Source organism: Crinia signifera, chromosome 1 (genome assembly GCF_055691185.1).
Source record: "Crinia signifera chromosome 1, ASM5569118v1, whole genome shotgun sequence".
In the NCBI taxonomy this organism is placed as follows: domain Eukaryota; kingdom Metazoa; phylum Chordata; class Amphibia; order Anura; family Myobatrachidae; genus Crinia; species Crinia signifera.
In genome coordinates this window covers 406,347,691-406,373,135 of record NC_139217.1, presented here as the reverse complement: position 1 = coordinate 406,373,135, position 25,445 = coordinate 406,347,691, and the positions used below count along the sequence as shown (strand labels likewise).

Here is a 25,445-nt window from a genome sequence, read left to right as displayed (position 1 = left end):
AGTGTGTGCAGAGCCCATCCAATGTCTGTTTAAACAATGTGGTCACAAGCCATAGGGCACCCCAAAACTAGGAAAGGTGAGTGCCGATGTTAAGTGTATATATATATATATATATATATATTCCAGCAACTCAGGGTTAATATATATATACTAGGTGATTCATCGCGCCCTACGGGCGCTCTTCACACCGTCGTAAGGGGCTGCGCCCCCTTAATTTGTGAACGTTTGTATATGAGAAATATGGTTAGAATTGTATGAAAGATGCCCTGTATTGCAACTTAGGTGTCCGCGAATCGCGGGAGGGGGGGTCGCGGAGGGTGCCGCGAATTGCAGGAGGGGGGGTCGTGGGGGGTGCCGCGAATTACAGGAGGGGGGGTTGTGGGGGGGTGGATGCTGCGAATCGCGGGAGGGGAGGGATTGCAGAGAATCGCGGGAGGGGGGTTACGGGGGCGTGGGTTGCGGCGAATCATGGTAGGGGGGGTCGCGGGGGGTGTGCCGTGAATCACGGGAGGGGGGGTCACGGGGTGGGGTGCCGAGAATCGCGGGGGGGTGTGTGTGCCGTGAATCGCGGGAGTGGGGGTTGCGGGGGGGGTGGGGGGGTGTGACGCGAATCGCCACAAGAAAAAATCAACACAGAAAGGTCAACACATGTAAATGTTGACATAAGTGTGGCACTTCATTGGTGTCCATGTCGACACATGAGAATGAATATGAAAACATTCAAAAAAATGAAAAAAAAAACTTCAAAAACTCATGTCAACCTTTTTCATTGTCGACCATAGCCATGTCAGTGTTTTCCATGTGCAATTTAATTCTGGAGCTGCCGCGAATCGCGGGGGGGTGCCGCGAATTGCGGGAGGGGGGGTCGCGTGGGTGCCGCGAATCGCGGGAGGGGGGGTTACGGGGCGGGGGTTGCGGCGAATCATGGGAGGGGGCTTCGCGGGGGTGTGCCGTGAATCACGGGAGGGGGGGTCACGGGGTGGGGTGCCGAGAATCGCGGGGGAGGTGTGTGTGTGTGTGCCGTGAATCGCGGGAGTGGGGGTTGTGGGGGGGGGGGTGTGACGCAAATCGCCACAAGAAAAAATCAACACAGAAAGGTCAACACATGTAAATGTTGACATAAGTGTGGCACTTCATTGGTGTCCATGTCGACACATGAGAATGAATATAATAATATTCAAAAAATGAAAAAAAAAACTTCAAAAACTCATGTCAACCTTTTTCATTGTCGACCATAGCCATGTCAGTGTTTTCCATGTGCAATTTAATTCTGGAGCTGCCGCGAATCACGGGGGGTGCCGCGAATTGCGGGAGGGGGGGGGCGCGGGGTTGGGTGCCGCGAATCGCGGGAGGGCGGGGTTCACAGGGGTTCCGGTGGGGGGTTGCCGCGAATTGCGGGAGGTGGGGGGTCACGGGGGGTGCCGCGAATCGCGGGGGGGGTTGCGGGGGGGTATGACGCGAATCGCCACAAGAAAAAATCAACACAGAAAGGTCAACACATGTAAATGTTGACATAAGTGTGCCACTTCATTGGTGTCCATGTTGACACATGACAATGAATATGAAAATATTCAAAAAATGAAAAAAAAAACTTCCCAAACTCATGTCAACCTTTTTCATTGTCGACCATAGCCATGTCAGTGTTTTCCATGTGCAATTTAATTCTGGAGCTGCCGCGAATCACGGGGGGTGCCGCGAATTGCGGGAGGGGGGGGTCGCGGGGTTGGGTGCCGTGAATCGCGGGAGGGCGGGGTTCACAGGGGTTCCGGTGGGGGGTTGCCGCGAATTGCGGGAGGTGGGGGGTCACGGGGGGTGCCGCGAATCGCGGGGGGGGGGGGGTTGCGGGGGGTGTGACGCGAATCGCCACAAGAAAAAATCAACACAGAAAGGTCAACACATGTAAATGTTGACATAAGTGTGCCACTTCATTGGTGTCTATGTTGACACATGACAATGAATATGAAAACATTCAAACAATGAAATAAATCTTCAAAAACTCATGTCAACCTTTTTTATTGTCGACCATAGCCGTGCCAGTGTTTTGCATGTGCCATTTAATCCTGGGGCTGCCGCGAATCGCGGGGGGTGCCGCGATTTGCGGGAGGGGGGGGGTTGCGGGGGGTGGGTGCCGCGAATCGCGGGAGAGCAGGGTTCATGAGGGTTCCGGTGGGGGGTTGCCGCGAATTGCGGGAGGGGGGGGGGGTTGCAGGGGGGTGCCGGGGTGCCGCGAATCGCCGGAGGGGGGGTTGCGGGGGGTGTGACGCGAATCGCCACAAGAAAAAAATCAACACAGAAAGGTTCAACACATGTAAATGTTGACATAAGTGTGGCACTTCATTGGTGTCCATGTCGACACATGAGAATGAATATGAAAATATTCAAAAATGACAAAAAAAACTTCAAAAACTCATGTCAACCTTTTTCATTGTCGACCATAGCCATGTCAGTGTTTTCCATGTGCAATTTAATTCTGGAGCTGCCGCGAATCACGGGGGGGTGCCGCGAATTGCGGGAGGGGGGGTCGCGGGGGTGGGTGCCGCGAATCGCGGGAGGGCGGGGTTCACAGGGGTTCCGGTGGGGGGTTGCCGCGAATTGCGGGAGGTGGGGGGTCACGGGGGGTGCCGCGAATCGCGGGAGGGGGGGTTGCGGGGGGGTGGGAAGCGAATCGCCACAAGAAAAAATCAACACAGAAAGGTCAACACATGTAAATGTTGACATAAGTGTGCCACTTCATTGGTGTCCATGTCGACACATGACAATGAATATGAAAAAATTAAAAAAATTAAAAATAAATCTTCAAAAACTCATGTCAACCTTTTTCATTGTCGACCATAGCCATGTCAGTGTTTTGCATGTGCCATTTAATCCTGGGGCTGCTGCGAATTGCGGGGGGGGGGTGCCGCGAATCGCGGGAGGGGGGTCGCAGGGGGGGTGCCGCCAATCGTGCAAGGGGGGGTCGCGGGGGGGTTCTTTTTGCAGCGAATCGCGGGGGGGGTGTTTTTTCCGCGAATCGGGGGGGGGGGTCACGGGGGAGGGTTTGCCGCGATTCGCGGGAGGGGGGGTCGCGGGGTGGTGGTTATGCCGCGAATTGCGGGAGGGGTCGTGGGGGGGTTCTTTTTGCAGCGAATCGCGGGAGGGGGGGTCGCGGGGGTGTTTTTGCGGCGAATCGCGGTAGGGGGGGTCGCGGGGGAGCGGGTGTTTTTGCCGCTAATCGCGGGAGGGGGGGGGGGCGCGCGGGGGGGGGAGGTTTTGCCGCAAATCGCGGGGGGGGTGCCGCCAATCGTGCAAGGGGGGGTCGCGGGGGGGTTCTTTTTGCAGCGAATCGCGGGGGGGGTGTTTTTTCCGCGAATCGGGGGGGGGGGGGGTCACGGGGGAGGGTTTGCCGCGATTCGCGGGAGGGGGGGTCGCGGGGTGGTGGTTATGCCGCGAATTGCGGGAGGGGTCGTGGGGGGGTTCTTTTTGCAGCGAATCGCGGGAGGGGGGGTCGCGGGGGTGTTTTTGCGGCGAATCGCGGTAGGGGGGGTCGCGGGGGAGCGGGTGTTTTTGCCGCTAATCGCGGGAGGGGGGGGGGCGCGCGGGGGGGGGGAGGTTTTGCCGCAAATCGCGGGAGGGGGGCGCTCACCTGGTGGCTGTGGAGTAGCAGTGCTGGGCAACATGGGAAGGCAGTGGGTGTCTGGCACTGTCTGTGGGCTCACTGGGCTGGTTCTCTGTCACATACCTCCCAACATGACCCTCTCCAGGAGGGACACAATGCTCTGTTTCTAGACTTCCCCTTAATGTATGATTGCCATCACCTGTTTTAAACAGGTTAATTTCTCAGAAAGGTGTTCAGCACAGATGAAGGCAATCACACATTAAGAGGAAAGTCCAGGAACAGAGCGTTATAGACACAGACACCCACTTTGAGTGACAGATGTAGCCAAATATATAGGAGATATATATATATATCTAAAATACACAGAAAGAGAAGGGGCGCTCTATGGTGCATGTAAAAGACTTTTAATAAATGAGTATGCACTCAATGTCAGATAAAAGCAATTGCTCATACCAATAAAATATCAGCTGTGGGCTGGTTACCACAAGGTGAAATCATAAATACCCGGGGCACACAGCTTCTGATGTGAGGTCCACTGGTACCGCGATGAGGAGAGCCGAGAACCAGACAGTAGCAGTGATTGAAGATGTTATATATATATATATATATATATATATATATATATATATATATATACCCACACACACACTATAAGAAAGTTGTGGCAAAACATATTGCAGGCACAGAGAACAATGAGCATATGCAGCACAATGTGAGAGGGTGAAGGACTGACAGTGATGTCTGATGTCTGGCTGGATAACCATTGTCTGGAGCACTGATGGATTTGCTTTGTGCTGCTTAGGATAGCATCTGTGAGGCCATAAATTTTTAAATGTCTAGTAAAACACAAAGTGGCATCATTAATATATGTTCTACTAAATTTACAAATCTTTCTTCACATTTATTTATTTTGGCTCTTTTGTGTATACTGTATGTTAATAATTATGTTGGCAATATAAAATCAACTACCAAAAACAATTTGGAACTATTTGCTATAAAACCTGTGTGTTGAATTGAAGGTATTGTGAATGTTACATGGAGATGTTATTGTACTCAAGATCGATCCTTATCCTTGATGCTTTAGCCTTTGGTATTAAATTATGCAGGCTCTAAAGACTAGAAGACAAATATGATTAAAGGCTTGAAGTGGCAAAGTAATTCACTAGAAACACCCGCATTAAGGCATTCAAAGAGCCAATAAATAATGCTACTTTTTTTTTCAAGTAATTTTATTGTCTATAAAAGGGAAGTAATAATAAGTGCAGAAGGGCACTGGAGGGCGGCAGTTTGGAGCCAGTTTTTTTGGGGGGGGGGGGTGCGGAGCCGGGGAAACAGGGGCGGTATCCTTTAGGTTTTCCTGGGGAGCCTAGATGCCTTGCACCGGCCCTGGCTGTAGAAACATGGGGAAATATCTTGGTGGAAATTAGTAGGATTACCGGCATATAACTTCCTTTGTCCCCTCAACTGTGCTACTGTGCTGATAGCGGTGTGGGGATACCACCTTCGATGGTGTGCCGTAGCATTTTTAAAATCTGTTTCAATGTTCTGCGCATTCAAAAAGGTTAAAAAACTAGTAGAGCCTCTGGCCCCAACTTGTAATGTACTTGTGTGCTCGCTCTCTCTCTCTCTCTCTCCTTAATATTAAATTATAATTCCGACTTTATGGGTTGGGTGGGTGCCAGTCTTTGTCTTTGCCAGGGCCGCTCAGACCCCCAGAAGATGTGCTCTACAAATCGGCACATTCAACTCTACATTAGAAATATAAAGTTATACTGGCAATAGAACAGCAAAGATAATATGAATGCCTGGTTGCATATGACAAGTGATATTCCAGAAAAGGTAATTCCTTGATGTGAAAGTTGGCGTTTAATAGTCATCAGCCAATGTTTCAATAAAACAGTCATTTATCTTTTATATTAGAATATTCCCTCATGCTGTGAAACAGTTATCTACTGTTTAAAGAAACAAATGAATGAGAAATTCAGAGCAATTCCCTTAGCGATACATTCGGTATCTTAATACTCCCTCGTGTTAGACGGCATTCTGCTGGAATAATTGCTTCGGTAACTCGTGATGTTGGATGCTGCTGCATTTTATTCATTCCGATTTTTACAGTAATAACATGGGGGGTTCCTGATTATCGGGACCCCCCCCCAACACACACACACACACACACACAGATCTAATACAGTTGTCTCCTTTGTTTTATTTTGGAGGGGGGAGGTGGTCATGGGAATAGCGGCGCTCAGGCTGCTGTATCAGTAACATGGCAGCTCCTCTTATCCACACTAACTGGGAGTCTGGTTGGCTCACTGTAGGTTGAACAGACACCACATCCCCTAGGCATTAAAAGTTGCCACCAAGTGACTCGCTCACCTGGATTCACAGGTGTGTTCCGGAGCTACTATTTCAATGCGCTCAGTTGTAGCACTGCAGCTGTACATGTGGGGATCTTTAATAAAATGATGCCAGCTCTAGTTTTTTAACACATTTTTAAAAACATTGTGGATAATTAGAGCAATCCAAATGGGAACAAAGTTTAGTGAGGAAAAGAACCTCCCATGCCTCACGCCCAATTTTGATTACCACGGTGCTCTTCCAATGTCTGCAGTATCCAATAAAACAAAAGTGTGCGCATGGTTTTCAGAGCTGAAAACCCTGTGCTGAATTAATTAAATGAAAAACAAATATACTCAACTCTCTCCGTGGGTCTCTGGTGGTCTCCCCTCCATTTTCCAACTGGGGAGGGGGCTGGCCTTGGCCTAATTACAAAAGCGTTCCGGGTTCTCAGCAAACCGCATTAGTGTTTTGCCTGCTCTGTTCTGCATGACATTGACTAGAATAAAAAAAAAACATTAGTAATGGTTCTTCCTTTTGTGTTCCCAACTGTCTTTCTGAGTTTTTCAGCTCATAAACTTGAAACTGAGATAGGTAAAGTCAGTGCTGTACTTCATTTCTTAAAGACCATTCTAATAGTGTATAAACCACTTGGTGCTAAAGATTAGAAGTGTGACAGCTTCCTTGTCCGAGCCCATACCTCTTTTTCCGTGTGGCCAGCCATAATGGGAAGGTTATGTTTTCATAAACAGATATGCCGACATTCTATTTCTGTCATTTTCGTTAGCTCTCTGCCTTGCTCATTTCCTCCTATGATCTTTATACGTTATGCATCTTTCCCCTTACGGTTTATGTAAGTATTGGACAGAACACAATGCTTGGATACACTAACGAGCTCCAAATTGGAAAAATGTCTGTGCTTTGTGTCTCAGCCTTGGCAGACTCACATTCAAACAAAAGACTCCCGGTGGCTCCTGGTCTTTATCTTGTTGAGCCTCAGTAAAATGGTTATTTAAATCAGACTTTCCCACAATGCTTTGTTTCTTCTTTATTTGAAATACTCCTCATTTAAGTGTCAATTTTTTAAAAAAATTCTGCTCTATAACCTTATATATATATCTCTCTACATTTACTTCAATACTACATACTGGCTACTAAACCAATATGAAGCATTTTAATTTACTGATTTATTTAAGCTGCGTACAGTTGTTACAAGCACTGCAATTGTCTTTAAACACTTAACTTGTGGTACTTCAAGGGTTCCATCTTCACTCTGCCTGTTCTTTGTTTAGATCTGGGTTGGATACATTTTGTCATGCTTCACAAAATAAGGAACTCAAGCCTAAAAGAACAGGGAACTGAGCTTGTCTGTTAGAATTTCAGACATTGTTACAGACATTTGACCAACTTCAAAGCTTTCCATCCCACTGAGAATATATCCTTATACTCCTGCAATCACAGTCCCCAGCAAGCTTTTTATGCTGACAATGTACTTTTCCTCCTTAGCTGTTTACCTTGATACAATGAGCAACCAATCGATGCAGATGATACACTTTTAGAAACAATTAGTTCTTCTATAGCATTTATTTTGTTCTTTTAGTCTGCCCATGGAACAGCATTTGAAAATATCTGATATAGCAATGTGAGCATGAAGATTTAATAAATAAAATTATTATTATTTTATTTATAAGGCGCCACAAGTATTTTGCAGCGCCATGCAAAGGAAAAGTACAGGGAGACAAAACTTAGCATTACAGTAAATAGATAAAAATAAGAGTACAGGTAAAAAGAACGCCACAGTTCAATATACATTACAGCTTAAATGTAAAGGTGCCCGTACACATTACAATTATTGTATACAATAATATCGCATCTAATGGAGCCCACACACGCACCGATCCCGGCGTGCGTTGTGGGCTTAACTAGCACACATAGCATCGCATCGTATGCCTTGTGCATACGATGTGCATGCGATACGATGCTATGCTAGAAAAAGCTAGTACAAAAAGTATGTGCAGCACATACTTTTTGTACTGTACGATGAGGTGCCGCGGGAGCGCGCACCCCATCGTACAGCATCGCACCGCCGGCAACAGTGCGTGTGTGGGCTCCTTAATTGTATATCGGTTTTGCGATGAGATGAGATCTAGTACAAAAAGTATGTGCTGCACGTACTTTTTGTACTAGATCTCATCTCATCTCATCGCAAAACCGAGATGTGATGAGATGGGATATTGTATACAATAATTGTAACATGTGTGGGGACTTCAATGTACTACTAGAGGCTGGTGGCCAAAGATGGAGATGAGTATGTGGACAAAGATGGTCACTGAGTTTTTCGGAGTATTCAATGTTTTTATTCTCCATTTATTCTCCATGTGCAGCGAATCCTAAACAGGATTCACTGCACATTCGCAGGGTTCAGGAGGGCTGCAGCATTTGCTGCCAGCCCTCCCTGTCACCCTATTCAATGCCGCAGGGAGCCGCGGGACGGAGGCAGGCAGGGAGATGTAAGCCTCCCTGCCTGTCCCAGAATTTGTGGAGTAGGGCACCAGGGGAACAGGCGTCAGAGGCTGCCCCACCGGGAATGCTGGCACAGGACAGGGGGTAGTGAGCCGCTCCTCTGGTCCCGCACGTAACAAGCCGGGACCAGAGTGAAGTGAATATATGAATATCTAATGAGCGGCTCCCGGTTTCCGGACCTGCTGGTGAAAGTGTAAGAAAAAAAAAAGTTAAAAACATAAAAATTAAATATATAGTAATGTGCTTCAAGCACATGAATAAAAAATAGCATGCCCCTTCACAGGAAAAAAATCTGATTTTTTTACACCAAAAAAAATAAAAAAAACCTTTATTTTAAAAGATCACATGCAAAATGGTGAATCATGGCAAAAATCAGGGAGACAGCAATTCGCCATCCTAGCATTGAATACACTCTCGGCGAATCCCAGTGAAAACCCCATTGACATACACCTGCAAATTGCAGCGAGCATGAAACGGAGAACTGGCCGGCATTCACTGTTCACTTTCAGCGAACAGTGAACATTGAATAGGCTGAATCACATTTTCAGTGAAAAAAAATCACCGCAAGGAGTGAAAACAGTCCGATTCGCCGAAAAAAACTGAATCGGGAGCCTTTGAGTATGGGAGAGCTGTGAGTGCAATATGAGGGCCCTGCTCTGAGGAGTTTACAATCTAGTAGGAATAATACACTGGCACTACGCCAAGTTTTTTTTTTATTTTATTTTTTTTGTAGTAACCAGTGAATTACAGGTAGCTTATAAGTAAAATCTTTTTAGGGAACATTATTTTTATTATAGAAGAATATACACCCAGGTTTTCCCTCTGCTGGCAAATACTTTAAAAAAAATTAGGGCTTGGGACCAAATTCAAATAGCTGTGTGAATTAGCTGCAGGTGTATGCATTGGCTGGGGCTATTTAGTTGCAGCCCCCCATAAGCCCACAGGTTTAGTGTAGCCATTCCCCGCTATGGTTGCTACATTGGCTCACCAAACAGAGACGAGCAGCCGTGGTGCAGCAACTATGAGTGTGACTATTTCTGTAAGTGCATAATGGCAGGTGCCGCAAACACATGTCCACAGCTCTGGGTACTTATCCGCAATCTATGGATTACTGCAGCTAATTGTTTGCAGCCCATAGAACAGGGGTGGGCAATAAGCTGCCCTCTTGCTGAACTACACGTCTCAGCATGCCGTGCATCAGTTTCAGCATAATTAAGGCAAGGCATGATGGAATATGTAGTTCATCAACAGCTGGAGGGCGCTTATTGTATTGGCCACTCCTGCCATAGAGGCACACACACACCACACACATACCCATACCCCATATTTGTGCACATCTATGATCTTCCCTATGAGATCCCGTGGGTAATGTCTGCTGTGGCAGTGCAATCTACATCATAATGGCCTTGGACCCTACTGTTAAGTGCGATGATTCGCTACGTTACATAGTGGATATAAGGGCTTTAATGATACCGTGTACAGTGAATTGTGACATCAAATTCCCATCATGCCCACTTCACAATGTCTATTTTGTTTTTGGACTCTTGGAGAAAACAGAGGGGCACCCATTGGGAACTCACACAAAATCTAACCCATGATCTTATCTATATGAGACAGCAATGAAAATCACTGTACCACCAGGCAGCCAAATTGGGATTTGCTGTAAAAAAGTGACATCCATTGTACACTACATGCCTTTTCCTTCCATCTCCAGTATAAAATGATATGTGTACATCACATTTGCCCCAGGGTTAGAGCAGGTACAGAATATGATCTTATCTAATGACAGGTACATGGAACCATATACTATGTCGAGTCCTCAGCCTATTTCCTATCCTCTTTCATGTGTTATAGGTTATGTGGACACATCTGCATTTCATTGGATCACGTCTGATAGCCCTGTATGGCACACCATGGACTCTGCGACTTAGCCGTGCCATTCAATGGTTTCTTCAATTAAATGTCATAATTTGTTATGATATTCCAATTATTTTAACAATAATACAAATCCTAAATATTTAGTGAACTGTTAGCAAATAAAGGCACAACATACAAGGAAGTGCACATAATCAAGGCCATAGTTTCCTACCCTCCTGCATTCTGCAGGAGACTCCCTGAAATAACACCAATCTCCCTCTCTCCCTCATTAGTCTAGCAATCTCCCTCATTTCACCTAGCCCACATTACACTGTTACATTTTTTGGGGAAAAAAGGAATGAGAGATAGATACATTTACATTGAATCATCAGCACCATTTCCCAGCACTTTAGTATAGTATAGTAGCTATTTTTTAACTGCTTTGGGGCTCATCTACATTTGGATATAAGTCATTTAAAACGATTCCTCTTAGATGTAGCAGTACACCCCCCGCTTCTAGGTGCCACGTTCAAAATCTTTCCATATATGGAACTAGACACGACCTTTGGGTGGAGCATGGCACGCCCCCTCAATGGGGCGCAGTGCAAAATTCTACTACCAATTATAATCTCCCTGAAACTAGTTTTCAAAGGTAGGCAAGTATGATCTAGGCAAAAGACAGAGGTCTGAGAAGAGTGACCTGCACCATGCACCGCCATGCCTATTCTGCTTATACCAATTCCTTTGGGACAAGAAAAGACTAACCCTAAATGCAGTACCTAGTATACTATTAGCTGTTTAGTACAGTATTAGGAAATTAGGATAAATGTTTTGGAAAAGTGCTCAAGCACAATAATCTCTAAAGTACATGTAGCAGGGTGTCAAAACAGCAGCAGGTGTCTACCACTTTCTCCACAGTTATATATTAGAATCTAGCGTTCCCTGTATTCTAGAAGTGTTCTGTGTTACGTGGGAATTAAAGCACAAATATTTTTTTTTACATTAATGCAAATGAATCCTTTTCTTCTCAATATTCTTGATTAGGTAGATTTAGTGGTCCCGCGCTTTGTTGTTTAAGCAGCTCTTATTATTTTGGTTCATTAAGGGTTAAAGGAAGAGCGATAAAAATGTAAATAAAGTTAGATGGAGTAGTATGATATATATAGAGCACTATGATTAAAGGGTATAATATATGCAATATAACTTATAAAATAGTTTGAGTGGTACCTGTGAAGAAAAAATTAGTTAGTATCAATGTTTACACCCTTTTTGGGATAATGTATGAAAGGTGCTGGTGATTTACTGGTATTCCTCCGCTATCCCTGCATTGACCATAAGGTATCTCCAAGCTGATGTTGGTGTTCCTTTGCTGTTAAAGATGTGGGATTGGGGCAAGGTACAGTATGTGTTTGCGGCCACAGTGCTGATCGTTCATGACCGGAAGTTGCCGGAAGACGCTTGCGGCCGCAGGCTTCAGAGGTGGGGCAGATGTCAGGATGGTGTGATGTTGTTTTCAGCAGCAGCATGAACGGAAGTTGTTTGCGGCCTCAGGCTAGAGATGTGGGGCAGATGTCAGGAACGTCAGATGTCCCCGATTGTGCAACCAGTTTTTAATCCAATTACAAATTTTATCTCCTAACCCTAAATTACTTTTTTTTAAAAATTAATAACCTTTTATAGGGCAAAAGCTTTAGCGAAATTAAGTCCAGCCCCTACTGACTTCCTCAAAAAAGCTAATTAAATTAGTCTGACATGATCTATTTTTGACGAACCTATGCCTTACTTATCACCTTCTCCTGTTCTAAGAAACTTTGGATATGATCCCTTATTATTCCTTCTAATATTTTCCCCACAATGAATGTAATGCTGACCAATCGGTACTTGTGTATTATCACGGCGCCCACATTTACTACGTACGCAAACGTAGTGAAATCGCATTGCATGCCGTTATGGTATGGCATGCAATGCGATGCGATTTTGACGCTTATAATGGCATTTAATGTACTATAGCATTAAATGACATATACTGTAGGGGGGAATTTACTAAAGGAAATTTGTAAAAAAATAGGTGTATTTTTATCCAGAAATACACTTATTTTTTACATTTACTATACCGAAAATACGGCAATTCGTATTCGTATTGATGTGCTATTAATACGAATACGAATTGTCGTATATTCAGGATAGTAAATGTCAAAAATAAGTGTATTTCTGGATACAAATACACCTATTTTTTACAAATTTCCTTTAGTAAATTTCCCCCATAATGTCATTTATTAATGCCCCCCCTCCCCCCAGTATCGACGTGATCCCGAAGCGTGGCGAGCGCAGCGGTACGCGTCCGACTGACCTTTTCATACCCCCACTATCCACGTCGGCGTGGAGTTGATTTTATATAGTGTGGCAAGTGCAGGAATCTGGTCCGTGAGGAGGGGCAGGGTCTAGTGAAGTGGATTTATGCCAATTGCATAGTTTAGGACATGCCCCCCCTATTCAGTTATGTACAATTTGCCATGAATGAGCGGGGCCTCATGATGTGAGTGCTCAGCGCACCTGTTTATGACACTGCTGGAGGGCAGCTGCCATAGGCTATCCTGAGGATTGCCTGCTATCCTGGGCTGGCTATACTGCAGTAGCTCCACCTCTCCCTGCTCTTACCCTCCTTTTTCCCTCTGTTCCAGCAGTGATGCATTGTGATTCTCAATTAGGCGTAAAAATATACATATTTTATAATACAATTGTGGGGCAGTATATAATGTATACTGTGTGTGTATTTGTGGGTTTAGTTTGTTTATGCACTTGTTTTTTTTGTTTTTCAAAATATGTTTTATTGAACCTCACATATTGCAGTTAGTATATACAGAGGAAAATAAAGTGTAAAAACATACAATGAGGGTCAATCCACAATTTTCAAATTTTCCTACAAAATAAAATATGTTTGTGCACTTTATATGTAGTTTTATGCTTTGGTACCTTCTGAGGAAGGTCCTAACAGGCCCGAACCTTTGAGAAAACTATTAATATGGACATTATGTTTTAAGGAATAAATACTGTATATAGCTCATTATTTACATGGAAACCTGGTGAGTGCTCCCTTTTGTGTCTCTATAATGCCCCTTTCAGACCGCACAAATTACCCGGTATTTTTTTTTTTTTTTTTTTTACAGTTTCGAAATGGTAATATGTACGTTCTGAAAGGTCCACAATGAATTTACCGTTTCAGATCTGTTTTTTTTTTTTGCAGTCTGAACGGGTCTGAAACGGTATTTTGGACCCAGCCAATAGTGATCAGTGAATAATGAATGAGCATTTCCCCACCCCCTGCATATGGAATGAGCGGGACCCGCTCCATGCAGTGAATATTTAATGTGCGGGTCCCCGCCCCCTGCATATGGAATGAGGGAAAGGATGCCTCACTAGGCAATGTCTTGAGCAGGTATTCAGTGAGCACATATAAGAGATCATGTGGTTAGGAAGCCACCTGTTTTCTTAGGGATAATGGGGCAATTCAGTTCCCATTGCAGGGCTACGAATTTGCAGGACAAGAGCAGCTACCGGGGGCACCATATGATGCTGCCTGTGGAGAGCTTCTGCCTGTGTGGTGTGCTGAGCCTGCTGCCTGTCTTATATTTTGATGAACGCAGCCAGCAGCAGCAGTGTCAGGGAAGGGAACACTTCTTAGGGCCACTGAGCAGGTAGCACCAGCCCTGTAGACGAGCCAGTTGCAGTTGCAGCACCCTGTGCGATTGCATGGCTTGTACCCTCTACAAACGACTCTGCTCAGTTGACATCTAAGAATTATTGACATACCTTTTGTTGACAATGACTTAAGGTCGACATGGACCTGGTCAACACTCAAAAGTTTGACACGAGTTTATTTTTTCTTTTTAGACCGACTTGGTTCATATTTTACTATCCAATTAGGCATTGGGTGAAGATATAATTTTGCGTGGTGCGCATCGAGGCACCGTGTTAGAAGCATGGCGAGTGGATGCGGTACACTAATATGTTGTCCTTGCCAAAAAACTAGAAAACCTGTGTTGACCTTTTCAGTGTCTACCTTTACCTTGTGTCGACCTCTTAATATCGACCTTAGATATGTCGACCATTTGTAGGTCACTGTTGACCATTAGGGGTCGAGCGAGTGACTGTCAACCCACTATAACATAACCTTCTCTGTACTGTGAATTTACCTCAGCCAGACATTACTCTGTTCATAATGAAGTACTTCAGGCCGCTCCTGTTCCTTCTCCAAAGAAAATTAGTTGGAACTCTAGAACTGGATGATCTCTGTTCAAATTCTAGAATATGAAGTAATTCAGCCTTTACCTCATGGGTGAACAAATGATGATCATTTCCATAGGATTACCTGTTTAGCAATTGGCAAGATGAGAGTCACTAAGGGCCTATTATTGACTGAAAGGGTCAAAGAAGAGGATCGGACAGCTAAGGTTTTAGTTACACCCATGCATACAACTATGCTTTGTCTTTGAACATACCCACCAGAGCCATTATAGAACTACCCTTGCACTGAAGCATAAAATTGTTAGCCGGACAGAAGTAGTGTGCCATTTAGCCCATTGCACAGAATAGATTTCCCATTATTGTGTTTCACAGTATATTTAATTTAATAGAATACATCAGGGGTTCTCAAACTGTGTGGTAGATTTATTAAGCTCGGTGAAGTGATAAAATATCTGGTTTTTATCACTGGCCAATCAGCTCCTACCTGTTAAGCCTGTAACTTCACAGGTAGGAGCTGATTGGCCGGTGATAAAAACCAGACAGTTTATCACTTCACCAAGCTTAAAAAATCTGCCCCTGAGTCCTCATAGTCCCCAAACAGTTCATCTTTTCCAGGTCACCCGACAGGTGCATTCATTACTCATTGATATTTTAGAAGATCCCTAAGGTGGAGCTAATTATTTCACTTGTGATTATGTGAGACCTGAAAAACATGCACTGTGTGGGGTCCTGAGGACCAAATTTGAGAACCCATGGAATATATTATTGTGTTCTTTTCCCAACATCATAAAAATGTTAATATGTAAATCTTTCCATGCAAGACCTACTGAACACGTGCTATTTTTCAGCCTTACTGCATTGAGAATCTAGTTGCATATTGCCAGCTGCTTATGTGTCACCGTTGCTAATTTGTCTTCTGTGCTCCTTTCTCCAGGTACTGGTTAACGAACAAAGTTCAAATCAAGAGACCAAGCACCGGCCTTTTGATGTATACACTGGCAACGCGGTTTTGTGATGAAATTCATCTTTATGGATTTTGGCCTTTCCCCAAAGATAGGTTGGGGAACCTAGTAAAATATCATTATTACGATGAACTGAAATATAAGTTTTTCTCAAACGCCGGGCCGCATCGGATGCCTCTTGAATTCAAAACATTGAATTTTTTACATAACAAGGGGGCACTAAAACTGACAACTGGAACCTGTGAACAGCAATAATGTTAATAATTGGAGTGCAATCCGGAAACCATCTCACTGGAGATATTTGTTCGATACCTTTGGAGCTGTGCTCTTCTTAAAGGATGATACAATGGCGGAAACCATAGAAAAATATGCTTGAAGATGATTTCTGCAACCAGTTGGCTTGTTAGTCACAAGGTGCTTTAAACAGAGTTACTGTAAGAAGCTCACAGTACCGGTATTGTGCTTAGAAGACGCGAATGTTTAACTAGTGTTTACAAGACCTAATAATGCAATCACATGAATTGGGAGAATGACGATGAATATGTGGTTTTGAAACATGGGAAGGAGGATACGAAGTGTGGTGTTCAAAGAACTGTTGGCACCCAGTTTACATTCACATTTAAAAACTTGTACTCGTGTGGACTCATTTAATGCTGTAGGTCCCATTGTTTTAATTGCTCTTGTATTATAAATTTGTAATTTTTCTAAACATTTTTGTAGATTAGTAAACAAACGAATGTCATGAATGGAATAGATGATATCATTTTGATATACAGTAGATTCTGTAGCATGGAGGTTAATACACAGAATCACGTTTTGTTATAATCTTCCTATCATTTACAGTATTTACAGATGTGTGTTCATACATCTAGCCTCTATACACCAAGTAGAGCGAGAGGCCCGGCGGTAGTTCTTGGGCCATTCTGCTAACATCGGGCATTTATTTTTGCCAAAAATTTGTCTTGGTTGCAACACAATGCAACTGACCAGTTAATTTGATTTATGATACATGCATATTGTATGACTGAGTTTTTATGTGGAGCAGAACAGATTCAGAGACTCCGTCACACACAATTTACAAGTGTCAAATTAATCAGCACAGTTCATATTGCAGTGCAACAAAGATGCATTTTTCGGCAAAAGAGAGGCCAGACAAATCTCACGCAAACTGGCGTGCCAAGATGGACTTCAGCAAAGATGTATGAGAACATGTCTCTGCACAATGGGGGAACTTCTGATTCAGAGAAATTGTCTGTAGATTTTGGTAGTTGGGACGAAATGAATGTTGGCACAGTGACCATTTTGGAATTACTCGTGCAGTCCCATAATAGACTTCATCCTACTTAATTTAATGTGAACCAGCTGTTGGAAACGCTCTGACAGTCAAAAACCACATGGATCAGTGAAAGAAATTACTGATCCAAGTGTATTTTGTCCAAAACAGATGCAGATTTGATCTTGTATGGATCTAGTGGCCATTTTCGACCATGTTGATTCTACTTTTTACAAAATCAAATCTGCATGACCGAAAGATGGCCGAGATTAAACAGGTGTGTGCCGATAGTTCCGACTGTTGGAAAAATCAACACACATTGAATACCCCCAAAGTATTTACTATAAAATAATGACATCTGTGAACAGTGTGCCTCATACCTAATTTTTGTAGACTGTATTTGGATTTAGCTGAAAAACTGGCTGCTTCCACTGTGTGTGGGTGCAGGCCAGTGAAAGTTTTTAATTCAAATTTTTCATCTTTATTTCAGTATTAAATTGCAAGGCTTCGATAGCATTCTTATGGAATGTACTGGGGAAAATGGGTATGGTATGGTGGTCTGAGGGGGATCCCAACGGTCAGTATCCCAACGTTGGAATCCTGACTACTGGTGCTCCGACAGGGGGGTGAGCGCAAAGAAGCCCCTTGCAGGTTCTATTCTCACTCTGGGAGAATAGCCCCTGTCGGACGGTATCCCCCCTGTCGGAGCACCAACCGTCGGGATTCCGATGTCGGGATTCTGACCGTTGGGATCCCCCTATCGGGCAGTCATCCGGCACCCAGGGAAAATTAGGTATTCCAAATCAGCTTGAAGCCATTATGAAGTAACTAGCACAGGCTAAGCCTCAGAGCTACCACATCTGTGATGTAGAGAGGCAAAGATATTTGTATGTTTATTGTGATTTAAGAAAGTTTTTGTTACTCAACAGAGGTGCCCTTAATTATGGTACCAAAGATTTCAGTGATTTTATATAAATATTTGCTTTTTATTTTTTATTTTTTTTTATACATAAAATTAATGTCCATTTAGTATTGAAAAGCTTTGCTGCTGAAAAACCGTATTTGATTTATGTATATTATGCTATATTATTTAATCGATTTTATTGAAAAAACTCTTATTTTCTAGATTTTGGTTTAAAAGCTTTTATGGAGGGACAGTTTATGTTTGTCATTGTGTCAGTGTGTCCTTTCTACGATTATAAAGCATTTACTGCACTTTTAATTTTTTTTGTTTTTGTTATCGGCAGAATGAAATTTAGTCTGTTAGGATCATGCTAAAATATAAATATGTATGGTATTGATATTCGCTATATATATATATATATATATATATATATATATATATATATATATATATATATATATATATATATATATATATATATATATATATATATATATATATATTAGTTGAAAATGAGAAGGTCATAAGGTCAGTGAGAGCTTGAAAAAGAAGCTACCAAAAACTATGAAGCCTTCTACATACATCATTCCAGCCTCTTTATGCTTTAATTGTCATTGTTAAACTTTTTGCACTTTGAAAGGCTACCATAGTCAAACTTGCAACATTTACTGTACATATGTAACCTCTGTTTGTTTGGGTGTATTGCGTTTTGTCTGTTCTATAGAAGCCTTCTCTGTAAGTGCTTGAGCACCATAGGTGTTTTTACAATATCACTTGGAAGATGGCGCTGCTCAGAAGTAAAGGACCCACTTGCTGTCAAGAGATTTTTATGCGGAGGTGATTGGCGGGTGCATTTACCAGAGAATTGGTAAGAGGCCCTTGTTGAACACTCCCTCTCTTTGTGCTGCCCAAAGTCATGTCTTTGTGTTGCCTTTATGAGTCATGTTGGACAGGGGCGTAACTACCATAGGTGCAGGGGGTGCAGCTGCTATGGGGCCCAAAGCTGAGAGGGGACCACTTTGCCTGTCAAAGTATCATGTGCTGTATACATTTTTCAGTATTAGGTGATAAATAGGGGCCCTTACAAACTTTTTTGCTATGGGGCCCACATGTATCTACTTATGCCACTGATGTTGGATGAATCCTGGTGAGCTGTCTCCCATGCAGTGGAGGAACTCCCGGAGGCAATGGAGTCATCTGCCGCCGGGCGCCAGGCTTAAAGGGGGCACTGGCTCCATTGCCTCCGATGTTCCGCTCATCAGTGCCACTGCCTATGCCTATGTTATGCAGCGCAGTACGGGCGCTGTGTGTGCCCCTCCCCTAAACCCTTGTGAGAAGAGATGCGGGCGCCCCCCCCTCCCCCGTAGGTTTGCGCGGCGTGCAGTGGCGCGGTCGGGCGACCCCCCTCCCGGCAGACGAGCCCCCGTACCCGTGTGTGCAGAGGTGTGGGTGGCCTCCCTCCCCCGTAGTCTTGTGCCACGCACAGTGGTGCGGGCGGGCGACCCCCCTTTCCCCGTAGCCTTGTGTGTAGTACCGCCGCCGCTTCACCGCTCCTCCAGTTCGGCGGTAGTCGGCCTGAGGCTTAGGAACCAACAGTGTCACCGAAGCTGGCGATAGAGCCGGGAGCTGGGTGGGAGACGCTGCAGCGCTGGAGGGTGAGTGTATGAAAGCCTCTCTCTCCCAGACATCCTTTCTTTCACTCTTACACTCTTGTTTCTCTTTCTCCATAATTCATTAATTCTCTCTTTCTTTCTTTTTTCCCCCTCTCTCTAGCTATGGGGGGGCACCAACTTTTGTCTTGCCTCCGGGCTACATGGCCAAACTTACGCCACTGCTCCCATGATGTCTTTTGCATAGCTACCATTTGCTACTGAGTCACTCAGCTGTAGCTCAGTCTCTGCCACCCAAGAATACTGTATGGCAAATGCAGATATTTCTGCACATGCAGATTTAATCACATACAGTATGTAGTGCAGTACAGCAGGTGTATAGGGCACACTTTCAGCTAATGACAAGAATGGGGTAAGGTCATCTCCAAATACTGTAAACTGTATTCATTTGTTTGCTGCCATCTTAATTTTACAAAGATATGGTATACACATAATGCGTACATACATTATTCATGGAGACTTATTTGACTGTTCTCTTAGTTTTTAGGTAACTTGCCCTTCTTTTCCTTAACCTCAATGGTTGTTTGGCTGCATGGATTACTAGCTGACACATAATGGGCATTATGTAGAGTTGCACAGAAGAGCACTAGCATTAGGCAAAGATGCGTCTTGGGATGAAATGAATGTACTGTGTATGTGTACAACTTACACCCATATTCACGGAGGTGGCCCTTGTGCTTGGCGAGGTGGAGAAGGAGCACTGACATGCAGGGGCTGTACAGCATTTCAGATGTGTCTTATTTTGAGTTATTGATCCTTGATATACATTAGCTGTGAGATGTCATTTTTGCACCTAAATAAATCATGGGTAAACTTAGGAGATAATCATCGTCGTATCTTTGTCCTGGATCCATCTATATGCAGTAAGCTACATTTAAGATAGCACTAACTTAATAGTAAGTACAGCTCAAATAAAGCATTGTCATCTTTGCTACAACACAAAAGGGTCATCTTTACAATCACTTCTAAATCATCCAAACTTCTGATTATAGTATTCACACATCCTGAGGTTCTAACCCACAATTTTAACTAGAGTCCAAGTGCAGGAACTTCTCTTACCAAATGCTTATGCTATCAACATTTGGCTCCTTAACCGTTTTGTTTAGTTGCACTGCGTGACAACCCAATAGCCAGCTCTCAATCTTGCTACTTGTTCTCTTTTTTATCTCTTTTTAATCACTCTCTCCATCACTGGTCTCCAACCCTCGTTCGTATCTCTATTATCTTTGTCTTACACTCTGAACTGACTCACAAGGCTTCCGACCTCCTATAGTGCTCAGCTTTGAAAATTGTTACAAAAGTTAGAATTTATCACTTGTTCCAGGAAGCAAATTTTTCACATCAAACCACTCATTCTGATGCAGGACACTTACTCTTCAAATCCTCCCACACTGAAACTTACACACCTCAGCAGATTGACCGTAAACCTTTAAGCTGGCCATGCATCAGAGCAACCAGCATCTGATACTGATCGTGTCACGATTTCCCCAGCAGCTTCCCAGACACAGGATATATGTTACGTGTGTAATTTCACATAATATCTATCGTAAGATCTGCAACTCATAGAATACTGGTCGTCAGCAGTATCTTCAGATCATGTGTACAACACGTATGAGCTGCGGTTCGACCTCACGACCCACGGGACTACGCATTGTGCCGAAACACCTGACGATGTGCACAAAAACACACACAGTGCATCACATGGGCCTGTAATCATTCTGATGTATGGCCAGCTTTACATGATGTCCTCTGTCCATCATGAACTACCTGATTTCACAACAGCAGAGTTTATTTTGACCTGTGGCTTATGAATCCCAAGGGTATTCCACCTCTATTGTAAATGATAATTTATCTTTTTTTTTTATTCATTCATAAGGTACTCACACACCAGGTAATACTTTGAAAATGTATACACAATAGTTGTAGTTGTACAATCCTGTAGTATTACAAGAGTGCTGTGATTGCGTAAAAGAGGATGGGAAACCCACTCTTGCAACCACTGTGTTTATGCTATTAGGTAATCTACAGTATATGCTACTAGTGGCCCTAAGAAGAGAACAGAGTCAGGGAAATTAGAAAAAAAAAAACAATTTTGACAGTCGAGTCTTTGCAAATTGATAGGCAGTTACTCACTCTCAGTGATGACACATATGCCTACCTGCAGCAGTACAATTCTTTCTTGTGTATAAGCAGGTGACTTGCTTTGTGGTCTGCAGTAAAGTAAAATAATTTTATACCTAGAACCTAATTCTGCTATTGCCACAGCAATTTCTTCTAAGCTGAGAGGCCTACATGCAGTGCCTTGCACCTACAGAATGCCATCTCCTTGCACAATGGAGACTTGTATGTAAGGCAGGTACAGTTTCTCCATCTGAGCATGGCACACTGCATGTATGGTTGTTCATCCTCAGAGGCAGCCGCTGTCAGAGATGTGCCCGCATCTGCCTAGCCCCCCCCACCCCCCCCCCCTTAAATTACAGAAATACCCTCTAATAACCCCACTCCCAATGCCCAAATTTGTTCTCATCATAGGCAAATACAGCTCTAAAGCTTGGTGAAAGCGATGGTATTTGGGGCTGGGCTGACATTCTCAAAATTACCAGTTTTTCATTACATTTTCTTGACCGTTTCTGCAAAGTATATAATTATCTTACTTTTCAGCTGAATAAAAGGGATTTAATCAGCAATCATTGTGCTCATTTCAATGTTTGCACACACACAAAAAAATGCCACTTACAATCAATACCATGTTAAGTGTCATTCACAGGTTATATAGATATATAAATAAGGCATGAGTTTCTGTTGGACTTAACAAACCACAATAATTAATCTCCTCTTCATACAGTATATAGATGAATTATTGAGAATGCACCATAAACTTCCAAATTGATTTCTACTTATTTTCTGCATGCAGTTGCAATGCACCCATGTATTATAAACTTCAGTCTTATAAACTTTTAAAATCATCCAGCAATTTACTATTATTCACACAAGCATTAGCATAGGCATTGGAACTAATATAATAACTAACTACATTGTAGATTGTATCACAGAGACAGCGGACTCCTATGAAACTGTATTAGAATTGATCATACAGCTATACAAATGTTGCCATGACACTTGAATACATTCAGCAATTTAATAACATTGTACTGTATTAAAAAGCAACATTTCTATGTACAAAAGCAATTTCTCTAACCCTCTTGACATTGACCCTGCTATATTAAAAATGATATTCCCTGAACATTGAAAACACAATGAAAACATCAGTTTTGAGAATAAATATAAAAAGAAAACTCAATGTTCTATGAGTTTTACAGTATTTTGTAGTTCAGGTTGCACTGGGCATGGCTGTGATAAATGTACCATACTTACTTATAGAAATGTTTAAGTGCTACTGACTTGGAGATGATTCCGGGGTGCTTATTGTAGAACATCTGCTGCGACTTTGTATCCGGTTATGCCGAATTAACCACAGGAGGCATCTTAAGTAAGACGTCCACTGCCGGCTTCTCTTATCTGCTGCTGTATTCAAAGAAGCAGCACTGGATTGGAATCAGGCAGGTATCAGCAGGGGTATATTGGCCATAGGCCCTACAGGGAAGATTCCCGGTAGGCCGATGCACCTATGAAGCCACCTGTCCATAGTTTCCATCTCCCACACAAGCAACCTTTGCCTGTTCACAGAGTACCCGACACTGCTGATAATCATCTTAGTCTGGCGCCAATCTATATCCATTGTGTCATCTGTTAAAAGGACAGGATGGGTGCTATGTGGGGGTGTAACAATTTCTGGGGTGTTTCTGGGCTGCACTGGGAGAGGGGTGGGGATATTTGGGAGATTATGGAAATTATTTTGTCTGCTTGATGGAGGTTTAGGAGTCAGTGTTCAGTCTCTGTGGGGGGAGGTGAGGTTTTATGTGAAATGTGGTGGTTTGTGGTTTGTCACAGCAGCTTAAAGGTCTAGGGGCCACCAGACTGCCAAGTGTATTGAAACCAACATCCTCCACACAGGTAAAGTGATAGATTAATTCCACCTATTTTGGTGTTGGTCCCACCTACATTTCATTTGGTGCCGCCCACGCGAGGCTACTTCTAGAAACTTTTCCATGGCTACTATTCGTTTCCAATGCACCCCTGGGCATCAGCCATCTGAATAAGTAATTTTACTAAAAACAGCCACCACAAGTAGTTTGTCCAGACAATGTGGCCAACACGCACTCACTTTATGAAAACACACCCCATCCCTACTAGCACAGGGTAGGCTGCGGCTTCCAGGCTATTGCAACCATAGCTGCAGCATATTCACACTCGCTCCGACACACGGGCACAACACCTCCATTTGGAATATCTGTTTAAACCTCAGAATACCGCTCATTTTTTCTTTGTTCTTTTTTGCTTCACCAAAGCACATTTTTTTATTAAGTTATATTACAGTGTCACAGATAACGGAAATAAAAACCTAGAGATAGTTTAGAAATGTATTTTACTGCTGCAAGTAAAAAAAATTTGCGATAAACTCAAATGATATCTGCATAATGTTGAGGAATTAAATAGAAACAAAATATGTGAATTGTTAAGTGAAATATTATTTACCTTTAGGATTTACTTTAAAAATGGGGTTATAGTTTTATTCTTCGCTTTGGTATCTTTAGTCAGTTTTTTATAACATGCAGATTTACAGTATTACGGATATTCTTAATATAAAAAAATGAGGAGCATCAGAATAAATTCATGAAAATATTCAAAGCCTATAAAGTTTCTTAAAGAAATACATAAGAAGGGTAACTTATAAACTACGTAATGGTTTAGGTAGAAGATAGCTATCCTTTAAGAAAGAAAAATTGCTTTCTGCTACCAGAATTTCACTATGGGGCTGATTTGTCAATGCGTTTTAAAGCTTGTTGCGTATGAAAAATGGTGCCCCAGCTAAATAGCTCCTAACTGTCATTTTTAATACATGACAGGTAGGAGCTGTTTGGCTGGCGTACTATTTCTCATTTCCAATCAGGTTTAAAAAAAATTATAAAACTTGTTGATAAATCAGCCCCTATATTTGGTGAATGAAATGGTGGTGTCTCCTATGTTACTTGCAGTTCTAGATCTGGGGTATTCAACCTGTAGCCCTCCAGCTGCCCTAGAACTACACATCCCAGCATGCAGTGTCACAGTTGTAACATGCCCTAATAGCATTTTGAAAAAAAAAATCATGGTGTAAAAATTTAGAATGCCCCCAACAGAAAAGTAGTGAAGAGATAAACTGGAGATAAAGTGGAAGGAGATAACGCACCAGCCAAGCTGTGTTTGAAATATGACGGTTGGGAGTTTATTGGCTGGGGCTTTATCTCCTACCTTTTTATCTCCAGTTTATTTCTTCGCCAGGCTTAATACATCTGCCTCATTATAACATAAGTTCTAAACCGTTCCCTTACAGTTTTGAAATTGTCCCTTGACCATTTACCACCACACTTGAAAAAAATGTCATAAAGAGGAAACAGTACTTGTGTAATAGCACGGCGCCCGTTACGTAGTTAGCATAGCGGCCCTGTCAGAATCAGCGTAGTGTTCGCGCGGCCAGCGTAGTTAATGTAGTCTGTCAGAAGTAGCGTAGTGTTCTTGCTAGCGTAGTAAGCGTAGTCAGCGTTCCTGTCAGAAGTAGCGTAGTATTCCCGCGGGCAGCGTAGTCAGCATCCCTGTCAGATATGTGTTCCTGAAACACCCCCACTATCCACGCCAGCCCGAAATGTTGCAAGGGGATGCATTACGCGTCCCCCCGACCTGTTCTTACCCCCACTATCCACGTCAGCGTGGAGTTGATTTTATAAAGTGTGGCAAGCGTAGCCCCGGAATACATGTAAAGTAATCCGCATCCCCTCGCCTTGTTTCGGACTTGGTGGCTCGCTCTGCTCGTTACACTTTATAAAGTGGACTTAACGCCGACGTGTACGCTCACCACGCTTCGGGCTGGTGTGAATAGTGGGGGTTTGAAAAGGAGTCTCTCCCTGAAGCAGACACGAGCAGGGTTGCCATACCCTGCTGCAATAATTACTGAGATGTAGGAGCGTCTGAGACACACCTG

General features: G+C 43.4%; 1 protein-coding gene across 1 annotated transcript in view; it reads left to right on the top strand.

The window, feature by feature from the left end:
• ST8SIA4 (ST8 alpha-N-acetyl-neuraminide alpha-2,8-sialyltransferase 4) overlaps nucleotides 1-18,014 on the top strand; it is a 169,523-nt gene extending 151,509 nt beyond the window's left edge. The window contains exon 5 of the mRNA XM_083151727.1: nucleotides 15,492-18,014. Within this exon, the coding sequence (XP_083007853.1) occupies nucleotides 15,492-15,774 (283 nt within the window). The 3' untranslated portion in view covers nucleotides 15,775-18,014. The remainder of the gene's footprint in view (nucleotides 1-15,491) is intronic.
• The last annotated feature ends 7,431 nt before the right edge of the window (nucleotides 18,015-25,445 follow it).